Here is a 14,958-nt window from a genome sequence, read left to right as displayed (position 1 = left end):
CCACAAAAATAAATAAACATTAATGGATATATTGGTAAATATCATATATGACGAGGATATTTTGGTCTTGAAAATAAAACTTTTTATTTAGCAGAAAAATTTTCACTTCTTTACAGCAATAGAAGAGCTGTGCTTTTAAGAAATCTAATTTTTTTAATCTCTTTCCAACAATAGAAAAACTACTTCTATTAAGAAAATAAAAAAATTTAGCTTCTTTCTAATAACAAAATACTCTATTACTACTCCCATTTGAAAACAGTTTTGATTAGCCAAACACCTTAATTTTTCAAAAAAAAAAAAAAAAAATTTCCCCAAAGTAAATAATTTTGATCTCCTAACAACAATGTCAAACAAGTTCAAGGGATCTATTTAGCGTAAGCACTTCAATATTATTCATTAAAGATTATCAATTTTATCCTAAATCCTAATTATTTGGTAAGGGAGGTTATTTCACATTGCAGATTATGGAAACCAAAGAGTTGAGTGCTTTTTTTCTCCCATCCAGTTCAATGTTTGGGACTTTTTTTGACACTTCAACTTCAATTTAGGCTTCAAATTAAACAATGTCAATAAATTCGTCCAACAGAATTATTTGCTAATAAAGTCAAAAACAAAAAGGAAGGTTTAAGCAAACATGATAACCTAAGTTAAAGAAAAGGAAGCAAAAAAAAGTAGTGTTCATCCTACAACTGACTTGACTGCTGTATAAGTAGAGGAATGCAAGATCCTCCATCACAAGAAAAGTAGGTTATATCACATCAATCAATCCAACAAATCAGACACAGCATTCTTCTTGAATGCATCCACCTGAGCCAACATGTTTGTCAATCCTTTATTCGGGAATATATTATCCGCCTTCATTCTATCAGCAATACCATAACAAGGAGCTTTGGCATTTATATACGCACGAATAAGGTATTGGTACTGAGTAGCTCGGGAAACATATCCAGCTTGTCTCATTCTGTGAAACATTTTCTCAGTATTATGAACATCACCTTTCTTTGCATATTGGTCCATAATCATCAAATAAGAATTAATCATTGGCCTCAACCGATTCTGCTCTCCAGCTTTATGTAATATTGAATCCGCTTTTTCCACTTCTCCAGCTTCAATATAAAGTCTGACTAAGGCATCCCAAGTCACTGGTCCAATATGGCAACCACTGTCAGCCATACGCTTCACAAGGTCCTTTCCTTTTGACAGCATCTTATGATTTGCATAAATGTTCAATAAAACAGAATAATGCTTCGATGACAGTGTTGGCCATTTTGCTGCCATCTTTTCAAAGATTGCCTCCGCCTCCTTAATATTATGCAGTTTTCCCCAAGCATCTATAGCAGCCACACATTCTTCAAGACGAGGATTAGACTCACAAACTTGCCAAATTCTAGCAACTTCGTTGGCCCTTCCAAGAGCTGCATAATGAGGAAGCAAACTACGACATGCCCAGCGAGTTGCTTTTTTATCTCCTCCTTCCATCTCTTTTAGTACATTCTCGGCCTTCTCATTCAAACCACCCGAGATATAATGCTTCACCAAGATGCTCTTCGTGGTGAGATCAGGTTCTAGTCCTTCAGCCTTCATGGTCTCAACAATTTGCTCCATTCCAGATATGTCGTTGAATTGCCCCTTGACATCTATCAATAGTCTGTATGTAAAATGGGTTGGCTTCACATTTTCCTTCTCCATTAACAAGAGAACATCGGCGATCTTCTTCTTATCAGTCTTCTTATATAGAAGGAGCAACTGATTGTAAGAAAAGCATGTTAATGGGAATTCAAGGTCCTTCATTTTGTTAAAAATCTGCTCAGATTTCTTCAAATCACCTTCAGCAACACAATTGGCCAATAAAGTGCGATAAATAACTTCATTTCTGAAAGACTCTGGTATAGTCCCAATATAATCTTCTGCCTTCTTCAGACCACGGACTTTGGCAATTAAATCAACACGAGAAGCATAGTCTCTGTCAATAAAAGTGAGCTGATTGCTTGACTCCAACCACTCAGAGAGCTGTCAAAAGCCAGAAATTACTATAATTGAATGACAGCAAGATAATGACAGTAGAAATCGACAAACTAATCAGGTGAGAAGCTGTTTTTTCTATCCTCAATGTGAAACTCATAGAACTTGTGTTTATCACTATCTCCCTAAAGCCGTGTTCTACTGCAGACATAAGTTGACATGACAACTAGGAAGCAGCTTAATATTTTCACTCTATTTTAATATAGAACTTAAATAGACAAAGAGGGCAAAAGGAAAACACAAACAACCAATGCAAAAGTACCGGTAGACCAGGAAGGATACAGCAGACGCAGGAGATTACTATGAATTTCGTATGCAGTAATCAAACTGAAGTGAGAATATTATGCAGGCATTTGAAAAATATTTGGTTGAAGTGGAAAAAGAGTAAGTATTTGAAGTTGAAATTAGTAATTGGAGATACAAACAACATACCCAGTGTAATCTCACAAGCAGGGTCTAGGGAGGGTAGAGTGTGCCCATACCTTGCCCCTACCTTGGGGGGTAGAGAGGTTATCTCTCGTAGACCCTTGGCTCAAGGAAAAGCATTTCAGAGGAAATCAAAAAATAAACAATGGAATTGAAGAAATCATGGCAAAAATACTATAATAAACATGGCAAAACATCCTGAAAAAAGGCCAGTAATGATAACAAGTGTGATAATCAAAGTACAAGAGATCGTAGATAGTAACAGACAAGAAACTACAACAGAACAAACCTTCTACCCTAATCTGTGTCCTCCACAACCTCCTATCTTAGGTCATGTCCTCGGTAAGGTGTACCTGTGTCATATCATGTCTACTAACCTCCTACTACTTCTACTACTACTTTTTTTTCTACTACTACTACTAGGAGTTGGAGGTATTATTTCCAAATTCCTCAGCACCTCTATTTTTGCAAGTTTTTCAAGAATTTCACAACACAAAGGCATAAAAAATTAGGGAATTATTTCCAGATGTAACAGGATAACAGTCTTAATATAGTTAATACTCCTTCATCCAAGAAAAAAAAAGAAGTTAAAACACAAACTTTGAACCATCCATGTACTACACATATCAAGTAACTCTAAGAAGAAAAATTCTCAGTGCAATATGAATTGAAATGATTTTACAGGCAATAGTCAATTGTAATATCAAAGTACACAAACATCAACTTCTGGAGTAAGTTTGCTGCTTAAAATTTGTACTTAACTACTACCTCCTTTTTATAACTCAAAAAAGAGGAACATCAATAAAAGATTTACCACTATTCATGGCCCTTTACGTACGCGTAGAAGAAACACAGGATATATGCAGCACAGCTGCAGTTTCAAGTTCACACCCCCTAAAAAGGATTAATGTGAATTGATATTGGACGAGATTCTAGTCTGAAATGCAGAGACTTCAAATGTCCAATTTCAATCTTCCACTATAATGACAGGATAAATGAAAATGTAGTACACACATAATTAAAATGAGATGGCTGAAATGAAAAGGAGTTATAGGAGCGCTATGCAATATGAAAACACCTATAAAGTGAAAGAAAATAACAACTGGATCTAACAATGAGAGCCAAAATTTTGGAGAATACAATTAGCATACGTCTAGCTCTAACACTATGTAAGAAAAAACAACCATACGATCTAACTCAACTAAAAGACCTAGCTCATAAGATGACGATTGTTCAAGTCCTTAGAAGAAGACAACAATTTTTCCCTCCTCCAATGTGATACACCCTAACAAAGATACATTACTTACTAGCATGGAATGAATGAACCAAGATAAGGACTGACTGTTTCAAGGCTTCATACAAATTGACAAACAGTTCACAGATTGATTGATATGCTAGTTTCTGTTTTTGACCATGATTAGAGACAAGTCAGTTCTCATAATAGGTTTCGACTTTGAATAATGAGACAATAAATCTTAAAACATCTATCATGAGGGAATGAGATTATGGAAAGAAAAAAAAACAATCTTTGCCAAGAGTAAGTGCAAAAGTTTTTATCTAAATGTATTAACTGATATTTTTTCTTTATAGTTGCTCAAACTAAAAAGAGAGAAAGTACTGGTGGTAAATCCAAAATTATTTAAAAAGTTAATTCTTGATGTTCAAGTTTCATTATTTCTAAAAGGCTAATGATTGCACAGTTCACAATATTATAAAAGAAAACCTATAAATGCATCATGACCCCGTTAGTAATGTAAACACAGTGATATTTTTATATGACAAGCAGACAGTTATCAATTTAAGACCCTGATGGTAAAGCCTATAAATGCATCAAAATTTAAATAAGATATGAGATCTAATTTAAAACGATAGATTACCTGCAGTGCCTTCCCGTACATGCGCCTTCTACGAAAATTAAGCATCGCTGATGCTACTTCTACCCGTGTGACGTTATTTCCTTCAACCCATTTATCCATGATTTTACAAACAGGTAAAGCTGGTGCTGCCATGACAGCATTGAATAATGCTGAAGAAACTCCGTTCCTTGGAGACTTCCGTTTGTTAATCTCAGCCTCGGTATCAGACAATAATTCCTGAGGTGCTTCCACATCTTCACCATCGAGATCCTCATCGGAAATCTCATGCTCAGAGACTGACTCGTCAACTTTGTTGACTTCTTGTATTGCCTCAGTTGCACTAGAAGATTCAAGCTCTGAAAATCCATCGTCTGAATTACTATCTTCCTCTCCACTGCTCTTTGTGCCAGCTTGTGAAGAAAAACTTCGACTTTCCTTGAATACTCTTAGAAAACCATGAGATTTTATTTGGTATCCTCCAAGTGTAAGAGCTCTATGTGATATTACATTGGAATCCCCTTTAAGCCCATCATTGTGTCCTTTCAGGCAGAGACTTGTAATATCTGAAGTGGAATAACATATTCGAGAGCCTCCGGTTATAAATACTTGTTTCCTGGAGCAGATAACCAATTTCATTAATAAAGAGCCCATTATCTAAGCTATAGAAAACCCCTCTCTCTAAAATCGAAAGACATAGCAATGTTAAAAGAGCAAAGAAGATGAATAAATATTCTAAGTAACACTCCAACACTCCCTACACTATATCACTTTCTTTAACCAGCATGACTAAATTGTTGTAAATTCTTGATACTCAACAATATCACCAAAATATTACCCTTATATTCTAATGTTTTTACTTGGTATGATCATCATAAGTCACTTACATTAAATCCAAAACAAGCACTGACAAATGCTTCAGAAAATGATTTCTCAAGATTAAAATACTATAAATGAAAGTTACCAACTTGTTTGTAGTTTAGGCTTTGTTGTTGTTTTTGTTAAAAACTGAAAGTTAACTCCTCTATACCAAACATATGCTATATAGTAATCTATAGACAAAGTTTAGCCGGAGACAAGTGCAGAACTTCCATTCTTCTTCCTTTGAAATTAATAAAACTAAAATGAACAAATCTTTTCTAGACACCAAAATTTTCTACCAAATTACACTATCGGAAAACACAAAAACCATAATTGATTCACCAAAAACAACTGAATATCAAAATTTACAGCAAAAGTAGATGTTTTTGGTATGCAGGAAATGTTGTTGATTCTCCATGTCATTCAACAGTACACATCTGATAAAAAGGAAGAAAATTTCTGAGTAAAGGTAGGATTACTTGAAGGAAGAAGACGCTCGACGAACTGCCCACATGGTTCCTTCGTCAAAGCGTGGAAAACTGAAGAATCCTTAAACCCTAAAAACCCTTTCTTTTTGAGTTCGCCTTTAAGATATTCTTTTTGACCCGGTTTGCAAACCCTATTAAGAATCGTACTATAAATATATAATTTGATACTTCTTGACATTTTTTCGACTTTGAAATTCAAATAATTTTATTTTTAAATTGGAGAAAAAATAAATATACCTCTAAACTATCTGTTATATTTTTGGGGTATTGTAGCCTATATACCCTTATAATAACAGACATACATGTGTCATAATCTTATCTACTAATCCGACATTTATTAATATCGAATCGATTGATAAGATTGTGTCCCGTGTCCCTATTTAATCTTTCGATAGAGCGAATGGTGTATATGCTCTAGTTTTTGGATAGCATAGGCACCAATGTCTCAAAAGTATGACGGAGGATATTTGAAAACCATTTATGATAGTTCAGATTTTCCCCTTTTAAATATTTTGAATAATTATTGTGATCTATAGTACTTTTTATATAATTTATAAATATACAAACTTAATTTCAAAAACTTTGAAGATTTCATTATTAAATTCTGGATCAAACTTATATTGTTACTCTCCAAATACAAAAAAGTGACACATAAATTGAGACAAAAAATATATATTTGTCTAATCGAGTGAGTAGCCTCCCTATTTATTTTAAACTTGACATATCTAGTAAAATATATTGATAAATTAGCAAACTAGTCAAAAATCATAACATTCTTATTAAAAACACATATTTTAAAAAATTTGGTAAAAATATCAAAATGTCAATATTTTAGAAAACATCGTGTATCCTAATTTAGACTCATTCTCTCTCATATGTTTTTTTAAAAAAATATTTTCTCTCACTGATTTCACTTTTCAAATCCTTCTTCATCTTTCAACTCACTTCTCTTTTCCGTTTTTTTTTTTTTTGATTTTTTTCTTCAAAAATTGGGAAATATATGTCTAAAGATATCCACAACAATCCTTTTGATAAAGGTATGCATTTTCATCCGATTTTTAGATTTGTTTACTATTATTTTTGTTTAAATTTTTCAAAAATTTTATTTGTAGTTGAGTATTAAATCGACCAACTTTCATTTAGGGTTTGAGAACCATAAAATCACTCTCTAATGGTCGAACCTAAGAGGATTACAAGAGGTATGAAAATTAATCAACAATTTTCTAGCGATTTTTCATCAATTAATTTATATATTACTCAAGAAATAACGGATAATGTCCGATCCACTGCTAAAATAATGTAAGAGAGACGATCAAAGAGTTGGTGTTTACATCTTTTTGTGTCACTATTAATAAAAGAAAAAAAATTGGGTGTAGAAAATTTCGAAAACTTGTTGAAAACCAAGTTAGGAAGAACAATTTTCTATTAGTTTGTTTTGTTTTATAGTTCTTTTCTAGAATTTGATATTCTTTCTCAATTTGTATTCAAATTACTATGTATGCTCTCAATATTTGAATTTATTAAAAATCTCACGTTGCGTAGTTTATATATCTTGTATTTAACCCTAATTTGTATTCATCCAAAAGGTATGTCAACTAGTTATGTATTTTATTTATAGAAAGAATAACTTTCTATTAATTTGTTTTGTTTTTATAGTTTTTTCTTCAAATTTTTGTATCATTTTTCAATTCCTATTCAAACTACTATGTATGCTATTAATATTTGTATTCATTCAAAATCTCATGTTGCATAGTTTGTGAATCTTATTTGTTTCTATTTATATTCATCTCAAATGTAAGCAAACTAGTTATGTATATTATTTAAGAATGATTGCAACAAATATTCTCGTATTTTTTTTTAATTTTAGATTTCATTCTCACTCTTTCGTCATATTATTTTTATAATTATACACCATTATACAAAATACAATATAAAAACTAGAACAAATATAAATACAAATAATATACATATTGGAATGAATACAACTTAGGAAAGGAAAAATTTTTTTGAAGAGAAAATAAATACTGAAAAAAATTTACGAATATGAATAGGTTTCTTAAATAGTTACACATTTATTTTACATAAATGTTGGAATGAATACATACTAATCAAGAGATACAAGTTTCATTATACAAAATACAACATGAAAACTATAATGAATACAAAGACAAATGGTATACATATTGGAATGAACACGATTTAAGTAAGGATACAAAATTTTGAAAATAAAATAAATACACTATGAGATAAGTATGTCAAATAACAAATAAAACTATAGGTGTACAAATTTCTAAATTAAAAAAAAATTAATGGATAAAACTATAACGTATTATCATAAAGTTTCATAATAACAATTAGTGAAAATTGGATACTGAACTTTTTGATTCCGTGATTTTCATAACAATAATTAGTAAAAATTAGATATTAAAAATTTTATAGATGTGGTAATTTTTTTAATTCTGTGATTTTCATAACAATAATTAGTGAAATTGAATATTTATCTTGATAAATAAAAGTGTTTAGAAACAAAAAAAATAAAGAAAATTGGATATTGATTTTTTTAGAACAATGGTGAAAGAAGTCTTTTTTAGAACATGGTGAAAGAATAAGAAAGAGATGGAAGTTGGTGTATTTTGATAAATTGTGACAGATGACTTGTAAGCATTTGTTCCTTTTTAGAAAAATTCTCTCCCCTAAATTCCTCCAATTTGTTATATAAAAATTGTATTCTTTAAATAAAAATAATTAATACAAACATAAATAAGATACGCAACAAATTAAAATTTTGACATTTTTACTAACTATTAAAAGTGTCGCTAATGAACCCTCTTAAATGTTAAAATATTGACATTTAAAAAAAAATTCCAACATAATAATACTAATTGATATAACTATTTTACTATACTATCTCTATTGATTGATGTTTAATATCAAATCTTGAAATTAATTTGTAGAGTAAGTAATTAATGTTAAGAGTAATAGAGTAGCTTTTGGCTAAAATCACCCCTCAATTATGGCTCAAATCTAATGTACATCCTTATATTATCTAAGTAAACGAAAAACATTTTTATACTATCCAAAAAATAATAAGAATCATCCTTCGATCTATTTTTGTTAAGAAACTGATTGAACCAATAAAATATATATATATATATATATATATTTTTTAATTTGGTCATGTCTTAGCCACGACGAAAAGATCAAAGTTACCTAAAAAGAATAAGGATATGGATAGGAAATAAATCTTGAATTTAAATTTCGTTTGTTGTTAGTTTATAGAGTATGCTTTTTTGCATCATTAAGTAAATTGACTTGCACCAATACCTAAGTTTTGAAATATTCACACAGCAGGTTAGAAAGATTATGTAAAAAAAAATCATCCAACTATTTAGAGATTTTCTTTGGTAAAATATGAAGGGGTATAGATTATATATACAATGTTCACATTTTATACAATGTGTAGAAATGCTGAAAATTTAGTGAAATTACGTAGGAATTTAGTTATTAAAATAAAAAAATAATTAGTGTGTAGAAATGCTGGAAATTTAGTGAAATTACGTAGGTATTTAGTTATTAAAATAAAAAAAATAATTACTTTATTTGAAAATTTTGAAGTTGGAGTAGTATTTGTTTTTTTCAAAGAATATTTAGATTTTGAATATATTTTGTCTGAATATAATTTAAACTCTCAATTTCGAAAAATTAAAAAAACCATCTAACTTGATTAACTTAACCATGCGTACATATATTCATTCAACTTGACACATTTTTTGTTGGGGCGTGAATTTCTTAAAAAAAATTGAAAATGATCAAATTTGCCCTTGAACTATGTGAAATAGACCTCTTATACCCTTCATTACATTTTGGGATAAAAAATACACCTACTGTTATCGTAAGAGATCACATATACCCTCAAGAGTTAACACCCATATTTTTGTTGACTTGGCAAGCCACGTGGGACTAATCCTTCCACCTACGCATTGTTAACTAGAATTCATTACAAAAGAACTAGACCTTTAGCTGCGACAATAGTCGCCACAAAAGCCCAATTAATCGTCACTAAAAATTTTTAACATTAAATTTTAATTTGTGTTCTTTTCTTCATTATTTAAAAAAATAAAAATGATATCGATTAATTAGGAGTTTGAAGACACTATATGTTTTATTTTTATGTTATATTTTAATGTATAAAATGTACAATGATGCTTCATGATGTTTCGTAATAATATTGGGTGTTTTTAATATTAATATTGTAAGTCATTTATTTTAGAAAATTAGGTTGCAATCGAAAATTAATTATCATTTTTTTGTTGAAAAAATAGGTTTTACTATTAGTCGTCACTAAAAGTCACTCATAACCTTTAGTGACAATATTTTGAGATTTTGCGGCAACTTTGTCACCACTAAGGATTAAGTTCTTTTGTAGTGAATCTTAGTTGACAACGCTAAGGTGGAGGGATTAGTTTCACGTGGCATGCCACGTCACTAAAAAATTGGGGTGTTAACTCTTGAGGGTATTTTTGGTCTCCTAGGATAACAACGGGGGTATTTTTGATCCCAAAATGTAATGGAGGGTATAAGTGATCTATTTCGCATAGTTCAGGGCAATTTGACCCTCTTCCGTAAAAATTTGACAAAAGAATGAATCTTGCAACTTTTTGGATAGTTCAGAGATGTGTTCATTTATATAACACAAGAATGTACTTTAGATTTTGGTCATATTTCAGGAATGATTTTGGCCAAATACTCAAACGTAACACATAGAAAAAGCAATTATTATTTTTACATATATTAAAGTGAGTTAAAAATAAAATATATTTTAAAATAATAAACAAATAAAAGTGAATATAAAAAATACTTAATTAACATAAGTCTTTCAAGTATTATCACACTTTATTTATCGATGAAAAGGTAAAAGTTAACAGTAAAATTTGTTGACAATTCTCCAAAAAAAATTATATTTTCAAAATTTACCTCTTTTTTAAAATGGGTTTTCATTTATCCTTTTAAATTTAAATAATGACTGTTACTATTTTAAAAGAGAGTTTAGGGAAAATAAAAAGGAGACAGTTTAAAAGTATCCTTAAATTAATATCTTTAAATATCTTTCTTCAAGGATGTCATTCCCAATAACTCATTTATATTGGACTAAACGAATATAATTTTTTTTTATTTTACCCTATTTTTTAAAATCACAAATCTAGTTTAATATTTAATATTCTATTATGTAAAATGTCAAAAACACATATAATATATATATATTTTTAATTTCATATCTATATGATTCATTAGTTTGAGAAACACACATTTTTCTTTTTATTACACTCTCATAATTATATGTATAATACAATCTCTCTTATTTAAAATAAATTATCATAATACATTTCATATTGACAAAATATTACTCATCGATAAAAATTAAATAAATCATTAATATTATTTCAAATTGAAGATTAAATATCACTATCCAAAATAGGAAATTATCTTTTTAAAAAATAAAATTTTAACCATTTTTCTCACCCCACTGAACCCCCTCCTCCCACTGTACCCTCCAACCCACCCAACCCACCTACCCATTATTTTAAATTTTTAAACTTTCTTTTATAAATTTTATGAACTCNCCCCCTATGCCCCCCCCCCCTCCCACAACCCCAACACTCTTCTTTCCAATTTTATTTTATATATTATTTTTACTTTTAAAAAAGACATTCTGCCCCGCCCCGCTATTGTCCTGCTTCAAATTTTTTATTCTTCTTTTGTATTCAATATATACATATGTTTTTAGAAAAATACTTTTTACTTGCCGAAATATTTTTTAAAAAATCAAATTTTATTTTTGTGATATTCGATTCTCAAGTTGGAAAAACACTCTTCTAAAGTTATATGTATAGATCTAACCTTAAATGGAAAAATGTAAAAAGAAAATTGAGAGTGAAGGGTTAAGGTTTTGTTGTTTTGAAAAAAATTGGTAATACTAAGACAAACTTTTTGGAAAGCGGGGAGTGGTTTTGGTTTGGGGGGGGGGGGNAGGATTTTTAAAAAGTTTTTATAAATGATTTTTTTTTTAAAAATATTAATGGGTCGGAGGGGAGATTATCGAGGGTACATGTGGAGGAGATGCTAGAGTGGGATAATGTTCTGTAATAAATATATGTTTAATTTAAAATTTGATGTAATGATGTGCCCCTATCATTATAGTGCTTTAAGATCATAGTACCCATTCATTGGTCCTTGCAAATTGAGAATTAACAAAAAAGTTGAAATATGAACGGATAAATTCTTGTTTGGATTAACTTATTTGAGCGTTTGTTCACTATCACGATCTTCTTTAAAGAGAAGACCTACGCTATAACGAAGGTGAATGTTTTTTTATTTCATGTTTTAAGTCAATTTTTCCACGTGTATGTCATAACTTAAAATATTATGCCATAGAACTCCAAGGGTGACTTTTTCAGGACTTCGAGTTTTTTCTTTTGATGTAAGTGATTTAATCTATCTTTCTCTTCTATAATCCAATTTCTTCATAGAATTAAAGGGTGAGTTCTTTATGGAACTTTGTGGAGACCATGGATTATGAAAAATGGTCTAAAATATCCTTAAAGTATTGAAAATGGTACAAAATTACTCTTCATCCACCTATTGGCTCCAAAATGCTCTTTTCATCCACTTATTGGCTTCAAAATACCCTTGTCATCCATCTTTGGGTTCAAAATTGACTTCTTAATTGTTTTAAAATTAAACTCTTTAAATATTTTTTAAAATACTTTGCGTTCAACTATTGGTTATAGTTTAATTTATTAATATAATTTATAAACCAATCCACTACCCATTCATTACTAACTAACCCCACAGAATTAATAATCCAATATAATATCAAAATCATCATAAACACTACTAAAACACGATGAAATTATAGATTCATGAAAATGACGTCCAAATTAATCGAATCCGAAACGAAGCCCCAATTAAATTTAGGTTGAGCCGCTTATTTAGGATGACACTTTCAATAGGATTCTCTTTGAAGATTGAATTAATAATTTATGATTAAAGGTAAAGAAGTAATACATCCCAATTAATTCATGCACTTTTTTAAAATATAATTTTATAAATATTTATGATTTGTTTTAAAACCTTTAATATATTATTTTGAAAAGAAGTTACCTATGAAGTAACATCACATAATTGAGACGTAAGAATATTTAAGATAAACATAGTCAGACTTTTATGTTTATCGGTAATTTTTATTTAGACACTTGAATGTATGATAATTTACTTATACAGATATTTTTCGCCTAAATTTTTTAAAAATACTCAATTTCCAGTAGCTTTTCTGTTGTTGTATTAATAATGTAACGGGTTTATTAATTTGGAGGGGTTTAATTAGTAATGGGTGGGTATTGTATTGATTTATAAATTATATCAATAAGTTCAATTAGATCAAATAGTTGAGCGCCACGTATTTAAAATAATATTTAAATAGTTTAAATATAAAACCGTTAAATAAGTGGTCAATTTTGAACCAAAAGGTGGATGACAAGGGTATTTTGGACCCAATAGGTGGGTGAGAAGGGTATTTTGGAGCCAATAGATGAATGGAGGGTAATTTTGTACCATTTCCAATACTTTAAGGGTATTTTAGGCCCTTTCCGCCATGGATTATTAATTATGGGTCCTAAATGCTATAGGAGGGTACTTGTGCATGAATTTCATCCTTTTTTTTTGTTAAATTTGATCTTCAAGCATGAAATTGCCAACATAAGCTTTAATAAGAGTATTGAGGAATCTAGAAATCCAGTTCTTAAGCATATGAATTGCTCAAGAGAGGTTAATGAGATTAAAACTGTATGAATGGTTTGTGTTGATTTGAGAACTTCCTGATTTTTATAAAAATAACCCATAAATAATTTGTTAAATCTTCTAAAAAGGTAAAATTATGCGGACATGATATCCAAAGACCTTCATTTGAAAAAATAGGGTATTAAAGAGACCTTATACCTTATTTGTCTTAGACTTAAATCATTCTGAGGCTTTGAGATAAGGCAAGACTCCAACAATTTAGCTTGTTCAATTCTAATTCGTCAGTTGAAATAGGTTATAGGTTACTTGGAATTATACTTATTTTAGTTGCTTATATATCGTGAATTATATTACATATTAATTAGTATATAGACATATTCTGTGTTTATTATGATTTAATTAAGTGTTGCTTATATGAATATGCATATGAATTTTTGAACTGATTATTTACTGATGTTATGGAATATGAATCATAATTTTTCTATGCTTTGATGGATTTATGCATAATAATCTTGCAAGTATTTTATGCTTATTGTGTTACCTTGAGAGAAAATTGTAAAGTTTAGCATATTGAAATATGTAGATATAATAAGGATTAATCATTTGAATGATGATGACTTTAGCATGATGTGAGCTTATGAACAAGCATTATTTGATGTTTATATTGATTGATGATTGATGTTCAGTGCTTCAAATATTGATATGCTAGTTAAAGTCTAGTGATATTGAAAAAGGGTATATATATATGTTCATACTCCCATAAATAATTCACTTATATAAATGCTAAGTGTGGATGAAAATTGTATGCTTGATAAACACGTGCTGTTGAATTATGAAAGATTGAATGGGTAATAAATTGTGTATATGTTTGATTTCATACTGTGTCAATGACTTGTGATGAATTTGGTGAAGTATGACTTATGTGTTTAAGTATGTTGAATTACTTGTCTACTTCTTTATAACTGTGATTATGTGTCTGTTACTAATCTTAGTCAGACTATGATGCCTATTACTACTCCTGCATTTTATTTTGAGTGCAGCTATGATCCGGAGGTGTCTACTAGACCCTGTCCTCACATATGAGGGTGAGCTACTTTCACCCGAGCTGTTGCAGATAGTCATATTTTCTGATGTCTTTCTTTTCAGATATTGAGACTCTTTATTATATAGATACTTATACTATTGGACTTTGTAAGTATGTAACGACCTGTTTAGTCGTTTCGAGCAGCAGAGTTAATTTCTGGAAATCACTGTCTGGGTCGACGGATCCCACGACGGACCGTCATGGGCACGACGGACCGTCGAGGGGGTCTCGTTCCAAAACACTTAGAATTTAGAAATTTGGGTACTGAGATCGACTCTCTGAACTTCGCGACGAAATGGAAGGACGGACCGTCGCATACACGACGGGCCGTCACAGACTCTTTAATGAATTGAGTCTCTGAACTTTGTGACGGAAGCAACAGGACGGACCGTCGCAGGCACGACGGGCCGTCACAGGCTGCGTAACC

General features: G+C 30.3%; 1 protein-coding gene across 1 annotated transcript; it reads right to left on the bottom strand.

Annotated features, from left to right (window-relative positions):
* Positions 1–519: 519 nt before the first annotated feature.
* On the bottom strand, positions 520–5,768 carry LOC107007495 (pentatricopeptide repeat-containing protein At1g80270, mitochondrial). Its single transcript, XM_015206136.2, has 3 exons — positions 5,642–5,768; positions 4,326–4,917; positions 520–2,010 (listed from the first exon to the last, which is right to left on the bottom strand). The coding sequence occupies exons 1-3, from the start codon at positions 5,674–5,676 to the stop codon at positions 763–765; spliced, it is 1,875 nt and encodes a 624-aa protein (XP_015061622.1). The 5' UTR covers positions 5,677–5,768; the 3' UTR covers positions 520–762.
* Between the last annotated feature and the right edge of the window lie 9,190 nt (positions 5,769–14,958).

This window comes from Solanum pennellii, chromosome 12, assembly GCF_001406875.1.
Source record: "Solanum pennellii chromosome 12, SPENNV200".
NCBI lineage: Eukaryota > Viridiplantae > Streptophyta > Magnoliopsida > Solanales > Solanaceae > Solanum > Solanum pennellii.
Note: the sequence above shows the minus strand (reverse complement) of the source record. Positions and strands in the feature narration are given on the sequence as shown.

Coding starts and splice junctions, on each gene's coding strand:
- LOC107007495 (XM_015206136.2), bottom strand. CDS start 5,676: ATGTGGGCAGTTCGTCGAGCGTCTTCTTCCTTCAA. Junction 4,918..5,641: donor CGAGCGTCTTCTTCCTTCAA/GTAATCCTACCT, acceptor TATCTGCTCCAG/GAAACAAGTATTTATAACCG. Junction 2,011..4,325: donor TGTACGGGAAGGCACTGCAG/GTAATCTATCGT, acceptor GGCTTTTGACAG/CTCTCTGAGTGGTTGGAGTC.